Source organism: Ambystoma mexicanum, chromosome 4q, assembly GCF_040938575.1.
Source record: "Ambystoma mexicanum isolate Mex_15411 chromosome 4q, UKY_AmexF1_1, whole genome shotgun sequence".
Classification (NCBI taxonomy): Eukaryota; Metazoa; Chordata; class Amphibia; order Caudata; family Ambystomatidae; genus Ambystoma; species Ambystoma mexicanum.
This window is the reverse complement of record NC_090928.1, coordinates 233,188,224-233,210,166: the sequence shown is the minus strand read 5'-3', so window position 1 is coordinate 233,210,166 and position 21,943 is coordinate 233,188,224. Positions and strand designations below refer to the sequence as shown.

The following is a 21,943-nucleotide window of genomic DNA, read 5'->3' as shown; positions in this document are numbered from 1 at the left end:
CCCTGGGCCTTAAATTTAAACGTAGTTTGGGTTCTGGAAATTCTATAGTTGTAACCGACTTCGGCATCAGACTGGATGGCGCCCGACAAAGGTATTACTCAGGTTAAATTACCTTGGGGTCTCCGACCATCGCAGTTCTTGATGGACACAACTAATGTAATTGTTGCTACAGATCCTTATTAGTTTTTTATTGAGTTTCTTATGTTATGTTCCCACCTGTTGCTACCAGAGAAGGTCTATGTTCTGGCTCACCACGCCCCTCACCCCGATTGGTCCTCTGTGCCCCACCCAAGGAATTGCATTTGGCGGAGATGGCCGGGAGATTCAAATTACCCACGGAACCTGAGCGACTGAGCCATGGCAACCCCTAGCTAAAAATGTATCTCACTTAACGTGCAGGGTTTGAATTCCCCCCTGAAGCGAAAAGCACTTTTCCTTAGATTGAAGTCTTTAGAGGCCTCCTTTCTATTTCTTCAGGAGACACACCTGTGCCCAGCGGATGAATTCCGCCTGAATGACAGAAATTATCCCATTAGATTTTTCGCATCAAGTGGCCTGAAAAAGCGTGGGGTTGCCATCTTGGTGCGCAAAGGGATCTCTTTCAGAACTAACGGACAGTTTCGGGATGAAGAGGGGAGGTTCCTACTGGTTAACGCTACACTAGATGGCCGCAAGGTCACTCTGGTTTCCATCTATGGCCCGAACTCTAACCAAAGCCAATTCTTCGTGAAGTTGTCCAAAGCCCTATTTGACCACGCTGAGAAGTTGTCCAAAGCCCTATTTGACCACGCTGAGGGGGAGGTAATTCTAGGAGGGGATTTTAATGCAGTAATCAACCCCATGGCTGACAAAACACTACCCCCCACAGTAAACGATGGTAACAACTTCAAGGCCCTCACCTCTGTACTGCAAGAGCATTCCCTGATCGAGGTATGGAGATATCTTCACCAAGACGAAAGAAATTATACGTACTTCTCACCAGTACATGGTGGGTTTTCAAGACTCGATATGTTCATGATAGCTGACTCATTGATCCCTAATGTGTTAGAGGCAGAGATCCTTCCAGAGGCACTAGCAGATCATTCCCCGGTCCTATTATCGATCACACCCCCACGAGTCACCCCTCCCGCGAAACCCCCCTGGAGGCTAAATGACTTCCTACTAGATGATCCAATGATTCGGGCTCACATCGAGGAAACTATAGAACTGTATTATAGCGAGAACAGCACGGGAGATGTGGGCTTGGGGACTATCTGGGATGCAGGGAAGGCGGTACTCAGGGGCCACCTAATAGAACAGGCAGCGCAGCGGGGGAGATCCTCCTCTAATTGCTCTTGCAACAATTTCCTGGAAGTCCTCCGGCTGGAAGGGCTGCACATGAGGAAACCCACTCGGCGCACATTGAGGGACCTGAGAGTGGCCAAGAAAGCGCTGGAAGCACATCACGTGGGGAGGGCGGCCTATGGCATGATGCGCACCAAACAATTCTTTTACACAAAAGGGAATAAAGCAAATAGATTATTAGCGGCCAAAATAGGGAAGCAGACCAAACAAAATAGAATAGACTTCCTAAGAGACAGGACAGGTAAAGGCACACACTTGGATGAGGGCAAATGTCACATCATAAAAGACTACTTCACGGAACACGCTACCCCATATATAGGGAACCTGGTCCTCATTAAGGAGTTCATAGACAAAGCGGAGCTCCCACAGATACCCCGATCCCTGAAGGATACCCTAGAAGCCCCAATAACGGGGGAAGAAATAGAAGCAGTCATCAAATCCCTCCCCACTGGGAAGGCCCCGGGCCCAGATGGGTTTACAAACAAATTCTATAAAACCTTCGTGAAGGAACTCGCGCCACATTTAACCACTTTATTTAATGCCCTGTGGGAATTGGGATCAGTCACCACATCTATGGCCGAATCATTTACCACCTTAATATTAAAACCTGGAAAAGACCCAGCAGACTGCGCCTCCTATCGGCCCATAGCCCTGCTTAATACCGACGGCAAGATCTTCAGCAAAATCATAGCACGTCGTCTGGGAGAAGTATTACCTAAGTTAATAGATCGAGACCAAACAGGTTTCATTCAAGGTAGATCGGCCCATGACAATATCAGAAGAGCAATTGATCTGATAGCCCTCGCCCCCTCTATCTCAGCCCCTCTCTCACTACTATCATTAGATGCCCATCGCGCCTTCGACAGTATGTCATGGAATTACCTACACTCTGTCTTGAAGGGATTTGGGTTTAGCCCACACTTCTCCAAACTGATACTAGCCAACTTCCAAACCCCCACCACCCAGGTTCGAGTCAACGCCCACTGGACTCCGCGTATACCCCTTGGCAGAGGGACCAGGCAGGGCTGTCCCCTATCCCCGCTGGTGTTCGCGCTCGCAATGGAACCTCTAGCCCAACATATCCGCCTACACTCTGAAAACCAAGGATTTAAATTAAAAGATTAGACTCACAAAGTGGCCTTATACGCAGACAATATGCTCTGCTTTCTGCGAGAGGCCCAAACCTCAGTCCCCCCGCTCATGGCTCTGTTGGATAAATTTGAGCAGATCTCAGGCTACTCAATAAACGCAGCCAAATCAAAGGGGCTTAACCTGTCCGAAACCCCCGAAGTATTAAACGCCTTAGAGAACAAATTCTCCCTCAGCTGGGTGACCTCCAAAATACCATACTTGGGAGTACACCTGACTGCAAGTTACTCTGGGCTGGTGAAGGCCAATATCCTCCCACTATTTAAAGAAGCCAAAGAATCACTACTAAAATGGGGCCCCATGGAAATTTCCGGGCTGGAGCGAATGACAGCTGTTAAAATGACTCTACTACCCCGCCTTGTCTATGTATTCCAGGCGCTCCCAGTTCACATCCCAGAGCGAGACCTACAAGACCTTCAGAAAGCCATTGGCCAATTCATCTGGCAGGGTAAAATACCTAGAATTCAGCACAAGATCCTCACCAGAAGTAAACAGCTTGGGGGACTAGGGCTCCCATCCACGGTTAAATACTACCGTGCATCTCAGATAGCCCCTATCCTGGTCTAGGCGCTCCAAGAGGTCCCCCCCAAATGGAGAGACATAGAACAGACACTCACTGTGACCCCCCTATCCCACCTCCCTTTCTTGCCGCGGGAACCGCGAGCTTCACAACAACTACCACTCCTCCCTACCACGAGTGCCTCACTCAGATGTTGGGACAGACAGCTCACCTTAAGAGGACTAACCCCGGGTCTGGGCCCGATGACTCCGATTACACAGAACCCTACCTTTACCCCGGGGCTACAACCTAGATCCTATCATAAATGGTCGGGAAATAAAATCTTGAGACTGCAGGAGACATACGCAGACAGTGTCCCCTTAACATTTATCCAATGCAAGGAGAAATTTAATCTCCCAGAATCTGAAAGGTTTAAATATATCCAATTTAGGCACTGGATCACCAACCCACAAGTTAGAAAAGCAGCCAGTAGACCTCCCATAGGCCTCGAACTAACTGCGATAGGTCAACGGGCCCATAATGTAGCTACATGCTATCGTCTCACAGAAATAGCCCCAGAGGAGGAGGAACTGCCGTACATGGTATCTTGGGGGAAAGAACTGGGGAAAGAAATTTCCCCTGAGTCGTGGCAGAGAATCTGGGCCAGAGCACACAAGTCCTCCAGATGCACGACAGTAAGGGAATGCGCACTCAAAATATGCTACAGATGGTACTTCACACCGCAGAGACTGCATGCTATGAACGTCGACTACCCTGAGACCTGTTGGCACGGGTGTAGGGCAAAAGGGGACCTGGGTCACATGTGGTGGCACTGAGGCAAAAAAAAAAAAAAAAAAACATGTGGTGGCACTGTCCGACCATTCAATCTTTCTGGTTGGAGATTCGCTCCAAAATTAAAGATATCTGCGGAATCCTCCTCCCCTTAGACCCAATAGTGATGGTCTTGGGAGATTCCCCTGAGGACGGAACATACCCGCAATCCGGCCCTAGAGCGCAGCTCATTACACACCTACTAATGGCAGCCCGTCTTACATGAGCGCGCTGTTGGAAAGAGCCTGAGGGCCCCTGTATTGCACAATGGTGGGTCAAGGTCTGGGAACTCCTGTGAATGGAGAAACTAACAGCCACATTACTGAACCGAACGGACAAATTCCGACAAATCTGGGGCCCATTTCTAGACCATACGAAAGAAAAGGAACATATGTTCTTCCAGCCAAGACTGGTCAAAAGCCTTCTCCAGCCCTGAGAATCTTAGTACAAACAAGGGACATGGCGATCTAACGCCAGAACATGAGAATAGCAGACACCAAGAACAACACCCGGGCTATGGAGTGAACAGGTGGAAAATGAATTCCCCCCCTTTTTTTTTTTCTTCTTCTTTTCTTCTTTTACATACAACTGCAGCAATACACCCCCAAGAGTAACAGCAACAATGATGCCACAAATGAAATATAATGGTTAAAATGAAATGTCAATCCACTGTTAAATTAATTGGTCTCAGCGCTATGCGTTGAGTTCTAGGCAGGAGAACAATGATGTATGGTTGAACTGTATTCAAATATCCTTGCCATTGGTTATACTGTTAAATATGTCAATGTGAACTGATGTTTCAATAAAAAGATTTTGACAAAAAAAAAAAAAACTTCAATCACTAATTGTGTTACAGATACAGTCAGCCGAATACATTTCTCCCTCCAACAGTCTGTACCACCAATCTTCTTCAGATCTGCTTGAGTGGTCCTTAATGTTTTCCCCCAGAAATCTTGTTCTTAGTTCCAATGTGGCTGTACAAAACATAATCGAGTGCGTGGTGGACTCCAGTGATTTTGGATCTTTGCACAGTCTACACGAAACTTCACCCTATTCCGAGGGGTGTATTGAAATTTCTCTTGTGGGGAGCAGATTTAAACGCAGCCTCAGGAATTGATCCCTGATAAACCAATTGGGGATCAACCTGAGGTATTTTGGTGGGCAATTCAATTTTCTTGCTTCCATCAGTCGTTTCCATACAAATTGTAGCGTTGTCTCTCTTTCTACGTGGTGGTCCAGTCTTTCACTTTGTCTGGATTCTCCAGCAGGGTTTTCTCATTTAGGCCCAGATCTTCCAAAATCGCAAGACAGATCACTTTCCACTCCAAGAGCGTATGTTTGAAATTATTGCTTCATGGTTTCTTCAGTACTGCAAATCCTTCCTTTGGTGGTTCTTCAATGCATTTTCGTTATAAGGCCAAGGATTTCCATTTAGCAACCGCACTAAGTGATGTAAGGGCCAGCTCCATCTGGATAGCTTGTATGGGGGGAGGCCTATGGCCTTCTTCCAAAAAGCACCCTCAAGTTTTGACCAGTTCGTACTATCGAAGGAGAAAAAGGAGGGTATGAGTAGCGGTAGAGGGTCTACCAGTAGAGTTCTACAAGGTGGGGGGGATTAGACTGGCCTCCAAGCTGGCATAGGTGTTTAATGAAGCAATGAAGCTAGGGGAGCTTCGGGAGGAGTTTAATGAGGCTCTAATTACTGTGATCCCGAAACCAGACCTGGACCCACTGTTTGCAGCATCTACCGGCATCCCAAAACTGCTGCATGAGATGTAAATAGGGTTTATACCAGGCAGATCCGGGAGAGCTAACATCTGACTACTGTTGCACTTGTTGTAACAAGAAAGTGAGGGTGGCGGGATGAACCTTGGATTCACTCTCGCTCGACACTGAGAAAGCGTTTGATTGGGTGAATTGGGAGTATCTGTTTAGCACGATGGAACACTTTGGGTTAGGGCAAGAGTTTTCTGCTATGGTCTGGCTTTTATACCAACGCCAGGGCGAATTGCTCTGAGGAGGAACGCAACAGGGATGTCCGCTCTCCCCCCTGCTATTTATATTGGCACTGGAACCTCTGTCCATGGCTATATGACTAAACCCAAATCTAAGAGGGATAGAAACTTTGGTGGGGGAGCAGAAGGCGCTTTTATACGCAGATGATGTCATGCTGACACTGACTGACCCAGACTCATCGTGCAAGGAGCTAATTAGGATTATTGGTGTCTTCTCCTCCTTCTGAGGATGCAAAATCAGCTGGGAAACATGCAAAGCAATGCCTCTGAATAATACCACTTACAAAAGCTGCATAGCGGAGACCCAGCTGGCTGGCTTGCACAGGATGATAGGTGCTGGAGGTGTGTTAACAGTGGAGGAGACCCGGGGCACATTCTGTGGTTTAGCTGAAGGTGCAGGATTATTGGGTAAGTGTGTGTAAAGTGATGCAGTGTACACTAGGGTGGAGTGCTCAAGGGAATCCGAGGATATGTCGCAAGTGCCGAGCATAGCCAGGGAGGACGGGGAAATGGCTGAATACAGCACTGAAGACAGCAAAACAGGTAATCATAAAACTCTGGAAGTCATATCTAGCTCCAGCAGCGAGTGCTTGGGAACAGGAAATGGCCAAAGTAGCTTCATATGAGCAGCTGATATATAGGGCTAGAGACAAGGAAGCAGACTTCCAGCTGACTTGGGACACATTTCTACCGGGCAGCTGAGCAACTTGGGAATGCCATGAGGCGAGAAGATCCCTCTAGATGAGCAAAGGAAGACATCATGAAAACACCCCCTTGTGGGCTCGTTGGGGGAACAGGGATAGTGTTGGGCAAAAGGACTAGCCTGTTGCACCGAGGTTTTGAGTTCATTGTTTGGTTTTGTTTGTCTTGTGGTTTGATTGTAGGTTCTTTCGGGTTTTTGGGTTCAACAGAGTACCTTAGAGGGTTACTAAGTCATCAGATTCACAGAACTACACAGAGCGGCTCCTCCCGAATGGCAGAGGTTCGACTACGGGCCGGCGAATAAATGATCAGTCACTGGAGGTAGTTGGGTAAGCTGGGCAATCGGAGCAGATCCAACTTTGTGGCATTGGGACGAGCAGGACGGGGCCAGAGGGGCCACTTCATTTCTAACAAATGGGGTTCAGGGGATACCGCTAGGGCAGACATAGATGTGGCGAAAGTACAGAGGTGACGGGCATGGGACCAACAGATTTAAACCGGGTGGCAGCTATGTGGGGGTCCAGTATCAACGAGGGGGAGGCACGGGGGAGGGATGGGCTTGGGCGAGATCTTTGGTGATGTCTTACACTGTACAGTAGTTAATAAAGATTTGCTTTAATTAAAGTACACTGGAGTATAATGGATTAATGTGCATTTAATTAGCTTAAATTAACTTGAATTGATGAATATTATTTGAATAAATTTGCGTCACACGGAACGCCGAGCATCCGCCAAAGGACTGTGGCACAGACGGAGTAGATGGACTTGGCATGACAAACTGAACTGGATGGAGGGAGGGGGATCTTCCCCTTTTGGGGACGGATTTGTATGCTTAATGCACTGTGAGGTGATTGATGTTGCTCTAGGGAGGATAGCCCAGGGGCAACATGCTCGTCTTGGAAGCAAGACGACACGGAGCAACACAGGTTCGATCCCTGTGTCCGCGCTTAGAAACCACTGGGTATTAAGCGCGTTCTAAATAACTTATCATATACATGTCCTGTCAGGAAATTATTGTAATGAACTTTTCTTTGGTACTGTTATGCATGCATTTAATAAAAAACATAATAACAGAAGATGTATTTTCAGGAACTCTAACCTTTTATTTAGGGGTGACTTGCCATCGTGCCCATAAACACTTGTGTACATGTGTGTTATAAATGCCATATCATATATCTTTCCTAGGATAGCTCCTTCTGTGCAAGTGCGATGCAGGGGGTTTTCCTGTTCCAATTCTTGGTTTTTCTGCTAGTTCCAGTGGCACTAGTAATACAATTGGCATTAGGTAGAATTGGTGATGTCCAAATAGAATACCTTTACCATGCCTATGTCTTTCCCTTATGCGCATGGTTGTGTGATCAAAATGATAAACACAATGTATATATATTCAACTGTCTCTCATATAAACTCCCTGAAATGCAAATCACACTGCATGTGGCACACATATCAATGAGAATAAATATTATTGACAGCATCATAAAGGCTCTTTCTTTAGACTTAAATAGGATCTATGAGAGGTCAAGTCCCAGTGCACCATTGTGCGCCAGAGCACACATCACCCTGTAGGGTTAAGTTCACCCTGAAAGAAATATCAAAAAGATAATTTGATTCATTAAATGGCAAAGGTTTGTAGTTGCACAGCTGACTGGATGGATCAGAGTAGAGGGTGCATACCGTTTGTGTGCTGTTTTTTATAAATGATCTTAGTGCCCGCAAGCACTTTCACTAATATACTGACAGAGCAGGGAGGTAATCAGTGGGTCTAAAAGCTCGACGTACATAAGGCATTATCTGTTGACATGAATCACTGTAAAGGACTATTGAAAAGAAACAAATGTGTTGATTGAGGCCTGGGCATGTGACACAAATATTGATTTAGTTGGTATTTTTGTTAATCTCCAAGATTATGAAACACATTAAACTGCAGATGAAATGTGAACTGTCAAAACACATTTTTCGTTAGCAAAGGTCAGATATCAGCATGTTTCTCAAGAGAATTCTTAAAATAATAATTTGCTCAGTGTAGAAATCACACTGGCCTGCCTGCCCTACTCATTCGTTATGGAATGAAAAAGGGATACAAGTTTCTCTGACTATTAAATCTATCCAGGGAGATTGCAAGAAAGGCCATGTTTAATAGTCAAAGATGGATGAGCGATTTACAGTGCGCATTTTATAAACTAAGCCTATTAAATTGTGAGGAGATGGGATCATTGTCATTAGAAGAATGGCCTAAAAAAAAAGTCATGGTTTTCTGCAAAAGCCGTATGTCCAATTTCGCCCAAGAGGCCTCATAATGTGCGATGCTCAGGGTTTTTTTTTTTTTTGTTGCAAAAAGTGAAGATGTAAATGTTTATCCCTGCTCGAAGCAAAAGTGGTTTTGTATTTATCAATGTAAATTGTTGCTATTGTCCAGTGCTCTGTGTGATGATCCTTCAGATGGTGTCCCTTTTCCCCAGAAGGGAGTACCTTTCCATGAGGTTAGGGTGTTGAGGCTGCTAACTAAGAGGCACCCTAGGGATGGTAAAAATGGGTGAGCACCTCGAGGGGAGGAAATCCCCCCTCCTCAGGTCAAGGACGTAACTCTGGGAAAACCTTTCACATCCCAAACTTATAACACAACACGTCACCCAAGTCTTCTGAAAACATAGTTAATTCTGAAACAATGTGCCACTCTATTAGTTTGGACATTCTCCCGACAACAAGTACTGTGACGAAGACAAATCCAAGAATGCTCCCAGAAAGCACAAGGACTATTCAGTCAGGTATTGGCGATTGGGCTGACGCTGGGTCAGAAAGGACTTGGATATATAAGCAAACAATGAGGCAAGAAGAAGAACTTGCAGGTCTGAAAGACGTTGAGAGAAGTAGAAGCAGAAGCTGGAGTGTGAGAGGGAGATGGAACCAAGAAAGAATCAGTTCTACGCCCTGGCGTTCGACCGTGTGAAGCCGGGTGGTAGGAGAGTGAGCCCAAAGTAAAGCAGAGGAAAGGAATGGATCAGATTGACCTTGAGACGCCCGAGAAGCATCTGACCTGTTGGCGGAGTAGAAGCAGGAAGATGGAGGGGTGGTGGTGTGACTGGACCGTCTGGTCCAATAACTGCCCTTTGGCCGCCAACCCTTGCCAAATGCGAAGCCACATAGGCGAGCGGATGAAAAGCGTCCAGCACAATGGTACTTATGTGACACGTAACAAATGTATAGGCAAGACCATATCAAGTGCCAGGACCAACAGTAGAGAAGGGTCACAAAGACAAGCCAGCCCATATTGGAAGAAGAGAGAAAAAATTAAACTTTGAGAGGCAATTCCAGGCAGAACCGGAGAATCGTATTCCCTAAAGAGCCAAAAACGGTGGATGGTTGAGAGTCCAGTAGGGAGCCAGGAAAACCATGAGAAGGTTAATAACAGAAGCAGTGAACACCTGAACAAAGGCACAGAAGGCCTAAACAAAACAGCAATATTCTTCCTTAAACTAAGGGAGACTAACCTTAAGCCGAAGGTAACATCCAGAAGACAACTCCTCAAGGGATACAAAATCCAATCCTTTCGAAGTCTTCGCCAACAAGAGCAACTCCTGGACTAAAGGGTCTTCTGGAGCATCATCGATAGGAACAGCTAGCAGTCGCACATGGAAAATACCATGTATTCGAAGATCGCCCGTGCTGTCAAAAAGTGTATCTTTTGGGACATGCCCAAGACTATGTATGAGGTTGTCTTGCTTATGTTTAACTGTCAACATCACATCCCAACAAGAGACTGTCCCCGTTCAAAACCAACCGGGATACACATCTTTCCAGAGAAGCAGGAAGTCTGGCCTTGTCTTTGGCCCTGATTCATGGATTTATTTGCACAGTAAATTTGGACATTGCACGCCAAACTGTGCATGAAACTCAGTTTGTCGATTGATGGAATCGTCTGCACGGGACTTTTTCGTACTTTGCGGGGTCTTCAAACAGACTCAGCACGTCTCTGCGAGCAGCCGAGTGCCTTGGGTGAGTCACCTCGCAGAGCATGAGCGTGGTCTGTGCATAGACCGGAGTAGGGGGCCGAACACGCAAAATGGGGATGACCAAGGGAAAATGTTGGCGTTACGAGGGACAAATGCTCCTAACTGAGCATATTCATGGATCTGTCCGCACAACCTCCAGTAAAGGAAATGACCACGCAATCCATGTTTCTGGGTGTGTTGCTTCGCGCGTGAGCAGTGGGCAAAGGTCTATTTCCATGGCTGGTATGGCTATGCGTGTGGGCGTGTCGTGGGCGTTCTGGCCGCAACTTGCGCATGGGGTTACTTTGCGTGAACAATTCCATGAATACGCGTGGTGTCTCGTTCTCAGCATTCAGGTATGCAGGAACTATGTGCACTTTTCCATGAATCGGGCTTTTAAGTCTTTTAAAGTCTGCAACAAGCAGTTCCTCAGAGGAAGGGCTTTGGATATCCACGAACCACTCAAGCAGCCTCTTCTTCATCCCAAAAGGGAGATAGGGGGCGGAATAAAGAGTATAAAGAAAGTCTAATGTGTGGAAATTGTCATAAAGCGAATTACACGTTTTTGCTGAGAACTATTACAGAACATTGGGGAACCACTAAGACAAGGGAGCCCTTTTCCTAGCCCCACAAGGATTCTGTAAACGGGTTTCTTTTGATTGTGTGTTACAAAAACCCTGGAATCTTAATGGATCTTTTACTTTGAGAAAGCTTGGCATCTTTGGGACACTTTACAGGAGAATGGAGTCTTTCTCCTGGGTCACGAGCAGAACCAGAACTTTATTATCATTTGTCATTACCGGGAGAGCGTAGGAGCCTTTCGACTGAGAACAGTACCTTTTTGGACTTTCAAAAACTTCCCGACGAGCACCCGATTTTCTTTAGTTTAGGTACGGAAATCCCATTAGAATTAGGGACTGATGGGTTTAGTTTTCTTTTAAATAAAGGTTAATAGCAATCACAGGGGCAACACTTGGTCAGTATCTTCATTCCTTGTCGCCACATCTGTTGCACCGAGTCTGTTGGGAAATTAAAGAGCGATGTGGGCCAGGATTCCCTTTTGGCAGAGCTGAAAGCTGGACGAATTTTGAAAGAAAAAGAAGTGACGCAATCAGAAGCTGTAAACATTTAGGCTTAAGGGTCACTGGCTTGAGCGAGCGGTCATGTCACATTTGGATGGGAGACTGTAATAATTCTGCCTAAGGCCACATTTGTCCTTCTTGCAATCATGTTCGGGAATTCAGCAATGCTTCTCATGGAGACTCGCCATAGTCTGATTAAAAAATGTCCCTTTCAGAAATTACATTTCTGATGTTTGTTAATCTGCTTAGAATCACATGCTGTGCATATAGTATGACATCCAGTGGTAACCGCAGAGTATTGCATCTTGTCTTTCAAGAATCAAAAGGGGACGTCGACATGGGCGTGCCTGTAACACTAACCCTACGTGACGTGTAGTGTACACAAAATCCCTCACGCGTTGAGGTGCCTCAGATTGTTTTTTCCGCCCAGCATACTGGTCGCCTTATGCGGAGCTCGTCCAGAGACATTGCTATTGTTATCCTCGACCCTTGGTCGTTTATTGTAAAGTTATTCATTATTATCCTACCGTCCATTCCATCGATGGCTGTTTTCTGATCTACGCCGGTTGAAGCCGGTTCCACAGACCTTCGACGGACAGTGTTCCGGTCGGCACTGCCGACCACGTGGCCGGGCCTTCTGATTAGCCTATACAGTATGGAGAGTGGGGTTGTTGTGGACATTTCCTTTTCCGAGAATGCCTTTCCATTTCCTCTTTGTTCCCTGGGTCTCTTCGTCACTATATTTTTCCTCAGCTATGGAGAGGAATCCGTTTAGGTTTTGCCCTTCTTGCAAGGCCATATTTCCTTGGTAGGATAAACACTGTAAGGGTAATGGGTGTTTTCCCCTGAATCACGACGAGATGACTTGTGCAGCTTGCAAGCTCCTGCGTCCAAAGACACTAAAGGAGCACTGTGTTAAGTGGTGGGCGGCCTACGGAATGTCACAGGCCAAGTCTAGTTCTCCCGCTGCCACAACCGCCTATTGTGACAAGGGGCTAAGTGATGAACAGGCCTCCGATTCGGAGGCTATTGACCTCTCGGCGGAGCGTTCTCGCTCTGCATCGTCCGTCCCCAGCCCCATGAGGCACGACTCAGGTCCTGCTATGGGAACTGTGCACCCCAGCGGCAAGGCACACACTCTCTACACACTAAAGACACAACCCCCGGGACGTCTTCGACAACACAGTCGAAACGACCCATAGCGCCAACAGGCACACTGAATGTTTCGGCCGTGCCCACCGGTCGTCGGGATCGGCAGCCCTCCCCGCAAGCGCAGGTGCGCCATGCGACCGGGCATTCTAAATCAAAAGGCGCTGCCCCCAATACTCTGGAGACTGTCGAGACGCATTCCAAGAAGGCCTCCACGGTCGAGAAGGCCTCGGTTACGCCGACAACGACCGTGCAACCGCAGGACCGTTCTAGACACCCTTCCGCCTCTGAAGAGGTTGCCGAAAGCATCACTAGGATTATTTTGGCAGGTAATCGGAGGCAATGGTCCAGGGATTTGTCAATAATTTAGGACAAAACTAGGGATTCATTGAAATCTAGGGATGGGCCAAAGGATTCATCGGAACCCACGGAGAAGCCTAAGGACCGACAAAAGGATTCACATCAACCGTCGGTCCCCCGAAATGGCTTTTCGGAAGGCACGGGAGGGATTTCTTCGACATTAAAGGAGAAATCTCGACGTTCTGCGACGGAAGATCCATTACAAGAGCCTTTTCCACCCCAGATGCCTCTGATGCATCTATTTGGACCAGGGAGAAATTTGAGGGTTGGGGGGACAACCCCGACCTGGGTGATACTCAGCCTTGGCAGTCACCTAATTCAACATCGGAACCTGATGCCTTGTGCATGGATTCCCCCCCCCCCCGACCTCCCCCAGACCACACCCACTCGACAGGCCTCCCCATTGATGACCAAATGGCATACAACGTGTTAGAACCAAGGGCTAATTCAGAAGTGGTGGCTTGACACGTCGTGAAGCAATATAGTCTTCCTGACAATATACCCCTCAAGAGTACAAAAGGACAGATTGAGGTGAGTATTGCCCGAAAAATGAGTTACACCCTGGTTCACCGGTGACTGCAAAGAAAAGCAAAGGTTAGTAAAATGGCACAAAAAACAGATGGAAGACTTAAACATGAACATGACCCGGATCTCACTAGGGCGTTGTTTAACTTTGTCTACTGTCTCAAGCAAAGACATGAGGTGTAACCCTGGTAAACAGAACAGACTGTTACACAGGCAAAATGTATAGCCAAATAGATATGAGAGATACTGCTTACCAATGAAGAAGGATGAAATGACTTGATGAATGACCCACGTGGAAACGGCAGCAAATGAAGAAGAATAAGGTTCCATGATTATTGTAGCACCCCTATTCCCGCCGACTCAAGGACGCCTGTAAAGGAATTCCAATAAAGAATCCCTAACACTGATGGAACGAGGACGCCTAGAACCAAGTCCTTTATCCTTGCGCCGATGCACCAATGTCCCAAGAGAATGTCCGTTGAAATCCCAACGCTGATGCGTGAAGTCTCAAGAAAAGCAGAATGAAGAGGCAAGAATTTACAGATGCCGGATGCACGCGAGTAATAACGATGAATCCGAAAGGGAAATCCGAGGCATTCCAGAACAGCGGTCCGAAGTCCGCAACAGGCGGGAGCAGAAGCACAAAGGAGAACCACAGAAGTCCAGGTAACGTACCGAGTCAAAAAAACAGCAAAAACGTAGAGCCAGACAGGGACGGAACAGGGAATCCAATAAACAGGCCAAGGAATCAAAAAACCATGAGACAAGAGTTTGTACGTAGAGCAGCTTTCAGAAACAAATTCAGAAGCAGCACCGTGCGGTTTGGGCGGGGCTTAAATCATGACCAGCTGATTGCACGCACGGCGCCTCGCCGTAAGCCAAGGAGTAAACGTCTATGCATTGGTAGCCAGCGTTTTCATGACAACCCATAGCGTTCTCTGAAAGAACGAGTGCGTGCAGACGAAGCCATAGTATGAGGTTTTTTAATGCGCTGTTTAACTTTAAAAGGTCGGGTCAGAAAAGCAGGCTTCCTAGAAAACATGGTTGTTTACTTCTGTGCGCCGATTGCGCAACACGTGGGAAATGGGATCTGAAGCCACGGTGTCTCACTCGGCACGGAACTCTGACCCAACGCCATATTAAGGAAAGCAGCAGAACATTTCCAGATTGCTACCCAGGAGCTGTACCAGAAGCTGATTTTGTCGAACTTCTTAAGAGAAACCACCGGCCAGCCAAGCTATTCCTCTGCTAAACTCGATCAAAAAGCGGTTGGCCCCTTCATTATTGACACCTGCCCTAACTAGAGCAGTAAATCCTAGAGTAGAATGTTTTTTTCGACCCTCCCCTCTGATCCCCTATACATCAGGGCCCATGCTACTCCAGACTCACTGGTGGTAACTACAACCAGAAAAAGAGCAGGGTTCCCCTATCAACTGGGGAGGCACACCATGCTACAGGAGGCCCTTCAAGAAGTCCCTGAACCGCTGTGGGCTCGCTTGCTCTCCACGGTAGCAGAAGGCAGACAAGTTAATTAGAGTATTTTAAAGAATACTTTGGATGCGGCAGGGACGGCTGGCAGGTCCTTGGCTCAAGGTACCCTCCTCAAGAGACACGCATGGTTACGAAACTCTGGTTTCAAACCAGAAACCCAAGCTTCACTAATAAATAAGCCGGTGGAGGAGGCTAATCTATTTGGAAAGGCAGTATACAAAGCATTTGTAACTGCTAAAAAAAAGAGCATGACACCCTCAAGATCCTGGATCAGATCACCCAGAGGCCTTCCCCAAGGAGGGGGGAGCGGATCCAGACGTTCCTTTCGTGGCTAACGTTTCCTTCAGAACCAATACGGCTCAGGAAATAATTGGTCCTCTCCCCAAGTAACAAGCAGCTTCACCACACCGTATCCCCCAAGAGGTCAACGACGTAGAAAAGGAAGGGGCCGGAATTCTACCCCTCGAGGCGCTCGGCCTTAGGCCAAAAATTACCCACAGATCTGGGTCCCCTCCCGTGCCTCCCCAGTCGGGGGCCGGCTAACATCATTTCTTCAAGCATGGGAGGGAATAACTACAGACGAGTGGGTACTCAAGACCGTCGCCCACGGGTACTGTATAGAATTCTGCTGGTCCCCCCCAATTCAGACCTCCACGTTCAAGACGCCTGATGCCAGAACATCTGCGCATCCTGCTACAGGAAGTCGAGACCCTGCAGGAAATGGGCGCCATAGAAGTCGTACCTCTTCACGGGTTAACAAGGGTATTTATTCAGTGTACTTCCTTGTACCCATAAAGGATCTCTCCATGCGCCCCCTAGCAAACAAATTTGTGACACCTCAAAAGTTTCGTATGGTCACCCTGCAGATGCATACTCTCATATTTCAATGTTGCCGGCGCACAGAAAATACCTCGGGTTCATGATACAAGACAAGCACTATCAGTTCAAAGTACTACCCTTCGGCATAGCCTCAGCACCAAGGGTATTTACGAAGGTACTGGCAGTGGCAGCAGCACACCTGTGCAGGCTATCCATCCCGGTTTATCCTTACCTTGACGACTGGGTCATAACTGGGACTCTTACGAGACATGCCTGTCAAATACCCAAAGGACTATAGACCTTTTATTCAGCCTGGGATTCTCCAATGAAGTAGTTCCTAGAGGCTCTAATTCGAACAAGGGACGGCCTTGTCTTCCCCTCCAACGAGGGAGTCCAAAACATGTTTCAAATCCCTCACTATGTAGCCAGTCGAGAAGTAATGGTACACAGGGCTATGCGACTGGACTGTTGGGAATGATGGCGTCATGCATTTATGTGGTTCTTCACAGACGCTTGCGCATGCGTCCCATGCAGGAGTGGCTCAACAGACAGTGGTGTCAGGCCAGCGGACAATGGGACGATTTAGTGGTTCTCACCAGCCCTCGTTCTCTCACTGCGGTGGTGGTGGTGAAGAGAGAACCTCTTGAAGGGAAAATCCTTCACCACCCCCGCAGTGGAGTCCACTCTCACTACATACGCATCTCTCACCAGGTGGGGAGCTTACCTGCTTCGCCGAACAGTGCACAGAGTTTTATCATCAGACATGGCATCCAATCGCATAAATCTGTTGGAAATATTGGCAGTTTTCAAGGCACTGAAAGCTTTTCAGACACAACTGCAAGGGAAGACGGTCCTGATCCTCACAGACAACACCACGGCCATGTATTATCTAAACAAACAGGGGGGCACTCACTCTCCAGGGCTGTCCAAACTGTCCCAGAACATTTGGAAGTGGGCTCTCAAACACATGTTCCTGTTGTCTCAACATGTTACAGGGGAACTCAATATTCTGGCAGACATACTCAGCAGAGATTTCCCACTACCCATGGAGTATGAATGGCGATTCCACGAAGACATCGTCTCCAACGGTTTCGCAGAATGGGGTTTCCCAGAGATTGACTTGTTGTCATGATGCCTGCCCCCGGAAGACCAGACCAGGCCCAGCAGCCCCGGAAGCAGGCATCATGCCACTTGGAGCATGCCCAAAAGCCCCAGTTAGGGGCTGTTTGGGTACAGTCCTGGCGCCTATGGCGCCAGGCTCATAAAGATAAAGTCAGTCCTGGCGCCATGGGCGCCAGGCTCATTATTGATAACTTACCTGAAGCAGACCATGCTGCATACTCACCTTAGGCAGACCATGCTGCATGAAGACTCAAGCCAAATGAGGCTTAGGAGGGACTATTTTACTGAAGGGACTATTTTGTTACTTGGGTGGGGCTGTGGAAGAATACTTACCTGGATCTTCTTCCAAGGCTATTTAAACCACGCCCGGACAGCCACACGTGCTTCGCGTTATTCTGCTTGCTGCAGCGTAACGCTCACCGTGTTTTCAGCAGCTCCAGTCTTCAGCCACGCCCACTTCAGTCCTGGGACTCCTGAAACAAGAAGACAAAAAGGATAAAGGTTAGAACAGGAGTTTTAACTTCAATCCTTACCTGAATCCTGATCCATTTTGCCACGGAACTGAAAGACAGAAGTCTTTGAAGCATCGCTTCGCATTCCTACGGCGCCGCGCTGAACTCACCTGCTTGGCGGTACTTCAGCATTCCATCACGCTCTCTCCATCTCGCGGCCGCCCTCCGACACCTAAGGAGACAAAGACAGCAAGGTGAGCAAGGGGACTCTCTAAGGCCATACAAGCTACCCCCAAGGACTTACCTGATTTACCACGGGAGGTACTCACCTAATTTCGGGTCGGCGCAGTCAACTCTGCTTCATCGCCGTACCCCGGCCCCTAAGGGGAGAAAGCAAGGACAATACCAGTTACCCCCCACAAAACTTACCTGATTTACCACGCCGGTCTCACCTCGTCTCGGGTCGGCACAGTCGACTCTGCTTCATCGCCGTACCCCGGCCCCTAAGGGGAAAAACACAATAGACTTACCTGAATCTTACCGAGTGCCATTTGGAAATCTTCGAGTGGATTAATCGGCAACTTGCAAGGAATCGGACAGAGTGAAGAGCAGACATTTGAACTCTTATGAACAATTGGACTTTAGAGTCAATACTGGAACTCACCTATTCCTCTACGCCAGTGAAGTAACTGGTCATCAACGCGCCCCTGCGGTCGACGCAGGATGGAGAGCTCATCCTTCCAAACCATCAGGTGAGACTAAGGAGGGGACATCAAGAGTGATCAGTGGGAACACAACAGGAGTGGGGAAGGTGGGTTGACACTCAATTCCACAGGTGGTTAATTCCTCTTCTCCTTTGCAGAAGAATATTCTTGCGAGCCCGACAAACTAGGCTGAGCGGGCCAGTCCAGTCAGTCATCTCGGCGCTACACGTCACGCTGGTGGAAATAACAGCGGCCCAGTTCCGGTCGATGCCCCCGTGGGAACCAGGTGAGCGTAACACTTGTTCGCAACTCTGAGGAATGCTCAGTGCCAAGGCTACGCCTCCAGGTACCCCCAGAACGGTCTCTGGATCACATGGTCAGGGAAATTTATTTACGCTTCCTCCCCCCCCCCCCACAACTCCCCTACTCAACAAGTTAGTGCACAAGATGCACCAGAAACCAGTCACCATGATATTGGTGGCCCCCATGTGGGCCCGCCAACCACGATTCGTTCATTTGATGGAAATGTGTCTCTCTCTCTCTCTCTCCCCCCCCAGTGAAGCTACCTTGCCCGTACAACATGTTGTCGCAGGACAAAGGGTTGACATTCCACCCATGCCCGCAAACATTGAATTTAGCGGCCTGGCTCCTGAGGTCATAGAGTTCGGACACCTGCAACTCCCTCATAGATGCATGGACATACTTAAGGAAGCGAAGAAACCTAACCCCCAGTACTGCTATTCCAGCAAATGGAAGCACTTTGTTATCTGGTGCAATTCTAAGGGCGCCAATCCCATTGATTGCTCCTCCACGCACATTATATTGTACCTGACTCACTTACTTGGTTTTTAATTCCCACAAGGTTCATTTAGCTGCTCTCTCAGCTTGCACCATGTCACAACAGAAGGTGTTGTGGTGGAAAATACCAGTTATTAAGGCTTTCATGGAAAGGGTCAAGAGAAGTCATCCCTCCCATTTCTAAACCAGCTCCTGGGTGGGACCTGAATGTGGTATTACGGAGACTTATGGGGTCTCCGTTTGAACCTATGCATAAAGCAAGTCTCAAGGATCTTACCTACAATGCAGCCTTCCTAGTGGCCATCACTTTTATTAGAAGGGTTAGTGAACTGCAGGCCCTCTCAGTTCTAGACCCTTTTGTTACAGTTCAGAGAGAAGGTGGTTCTGCGCAAACGCCCAAGATTTGCGCCTAAATTTATCTCCAAATTTCATGTGAACCAATCAATAGAACTGCCTACTTTCTTCCAGAACCCAAGTAACCTGGCCGAAAGAAGCCTAGACAACTTGGATGTCCGTAGGGCAGTCATGTTTTACCTGGACAGAACTAAACCACTGAGAAAGACAAACCAATTTTTTCGTTTCAGTGGCAGCTGGTAGAGAAGGGGATCTTGTCTCTAAATCCGCAATCTCAAGGTGGAATGTCAAATGCATCACACTCTGTCTCTCTTGCTAAGCGAGAACTGCCCTTCAACCCTAGAGAGCATTCTACTCGGGGCACTGGGGCTTCCATAGCATTCATTGCAAATGTTCCCCTAGAGTCCATTTGCAAAGCGGAAACCTGGAGTTCTGTACACACCTTTACAAAACGCTATTGCCTAGACACTCATTCTAGGTCTGATTCTCAGGTGGGACAAGCAGTACTAAGACATCTTTTCACTACTATTCCTTCTCACAGCCCACCTCAAACTCAGGGTAATGCTCGCTAGTCTATGCACAGCATGTGATTCTAAGCAGATTAACAAGCATCAGAAGACATGTATTACTTACCGTAAAAGCATCTCTGATGATTGTATCTGCTTAAATTCACATGCGCCCACCCTTCCTCCCCGCTCTGGTGGAAGGAACATAGACTTCTTACTACTTTCTCTCTTTTCTGTACTCACTCACGATAGGCCTAAGGTTACCTCACGGCAGAAAAAATACAATCGGAGGGACCTCGACGCGTGAGGGATTTTGGGTACACTACGCGTCACGTAGGGATAGTGCTACAGGCACGCCCATGTCGACGCCCCCTTTCGATTCTTGAAAGACAAGATGCAATATTTTGCAGTTACCACTGGATGTCGAACTATATGCACAGCATGTGAATCTAAGCAGATAGAATCGTCAGAAATGCTTTTACAGTAAGTAATGCATGTCACATTGTCTTAGTGACTGTTTCAGTGGAGTACTAACCTGTAAATTCTGTGTTCTCCTAGGGAAGGTATTCATCACCTATTCAGTGGATGCGGCTCTTGAGGTCATAAAACTCTATCATTTTCTCTGCACCAATGGATTTCAAACTGCAGTAAGTTATTTTCTCTAGAATGATGCTGAAATGAGAATTTGAAAATGTCAAATGTATAACACAAAATGCTGTTTACATATAGAATATTCCGACCTTGTTTAGCAGTACAATCAGCAACATCCAAGAAAGTGCTGTTGTCACCAACAAACTAATTTTCTTCTGCATTAATCTTAATGTATCTACACAATTCAAAAGTTTTTTTAAAATTAATGTGTGAATGAGGAGAACTAAATCTAAATTCAGTGTTGTATCTTGGTTCGTGTTTTGAATGATAACCCATCGCCCACAGATATATCTCAGATTTATTACAAACCCGTTCTCTGTAATAATGAGCCTAATTGGTACTGTGAAAAACCTGAAGGCATCTTCACACCTTCTCCACTTGGATCCTCTTCTCAGGTGGCCAAAGAAAGGCCATGCTCTAGGATCCTTACTCTGGGTGTGGAGAGGCGAGGGAGGATCACCTGGGTGGAGGGTCCTTGGGGAGTGAGGAGAGGACAGGACGTCTTTTGGTGAAGCATGGTATCCCCCTTTCCCTAGTGACAGTAAATATTACCTTCTCTCTACCTTCATGGGTTTTTGCCAATCACCTCCATGAATTTCCCCTCAGCCATACCCTTATAGTACTGGGACAAGGAAAAGTCAACTAGGAGTTGTACACACTAACCTACCATTACACCATTCTAGTACTAAGACGAGCAAAAAGGCTGAAAACCATTCTAAGGGTCAGGCATGTTCAAAGAACACCAGTAGTTATGGTCAGGAAATTTGATAGAATGGCTCACACCTGCAACCTGTTATTATATGACAAGTGTATAAAAGGTGGAGCCGACAGCAAGGAGATCGAGACCAGCAGGAGAGACGTCAGGCCAGGAGAGTAGCGCCTGAGAGGGGGAGAATTCCTTCCTACATTGAAGGGGGCTGCCGAGAAGGGTCCTGCCTGGAGGCCAGAACCCCAGATTCTTCCGAGGAGAAACTGTGACAGCGGGCCCAAGCCGGCCGTGAAAGTATCAAGGCTGACAGTCCCCTCTGTTGGGTGCCCACAGCCAGAGTGTGGGGCATGGAGGACTTACAAGTGCAAGGGCTGTAGGCCACCGGTAGCGTCTGCGAGCGAGGAGCAGAGCTACCGACAACCCAACGCGGAATTCTTAGCAGGCAAGCAGTGCTTGCAGATATCCAGAGAAGTATGCGCAGAGCCAAGGAGAGAGAGAGAATGCCCGGAGGAACCGCCGAGGACCGATGAGTGAATCGGAGGGAGCAGTCATACCGGGGTCGCTCCTGGGGCTTTTTAATACTAAGAGCATTATTGAATACTGAACTAAAGAAAAACTAGCAGTATAAAATACTGAATTAAGTGACCCTTGTTAAATACCAAACTAAATGAAGCTTTAAGAAGCCTGTGAAT

The 21,943-nt window shown here is 47.5% G+C and overlaps 1 protein-coding gene across 2 annotated transcripts in view; it reads left to right on the top strand.

The window, feature by feature from the left end:
• TRAF3IP2 (TRAF3 interacting protein 2) overlaps positions 1 to 21,943 on the top strand; it is a 436,145-nt gene that overhangs the window by 296,215 nt on the left and 117,987 nt on the right. For both annotated transcript variants that reach the window (XM_069607776.1, XM_069607777.1), the window contains exon 5: positions 20,450 to 20,538. In XM_069607776.1, the coding sequence (XP_069463877.1) occupies positions 20,450 to 20,538 (89 nt within the window). The remainder of the gene's footprint in view (positions 1 to 20,449; positions 20,539 to 21,943) is intronic.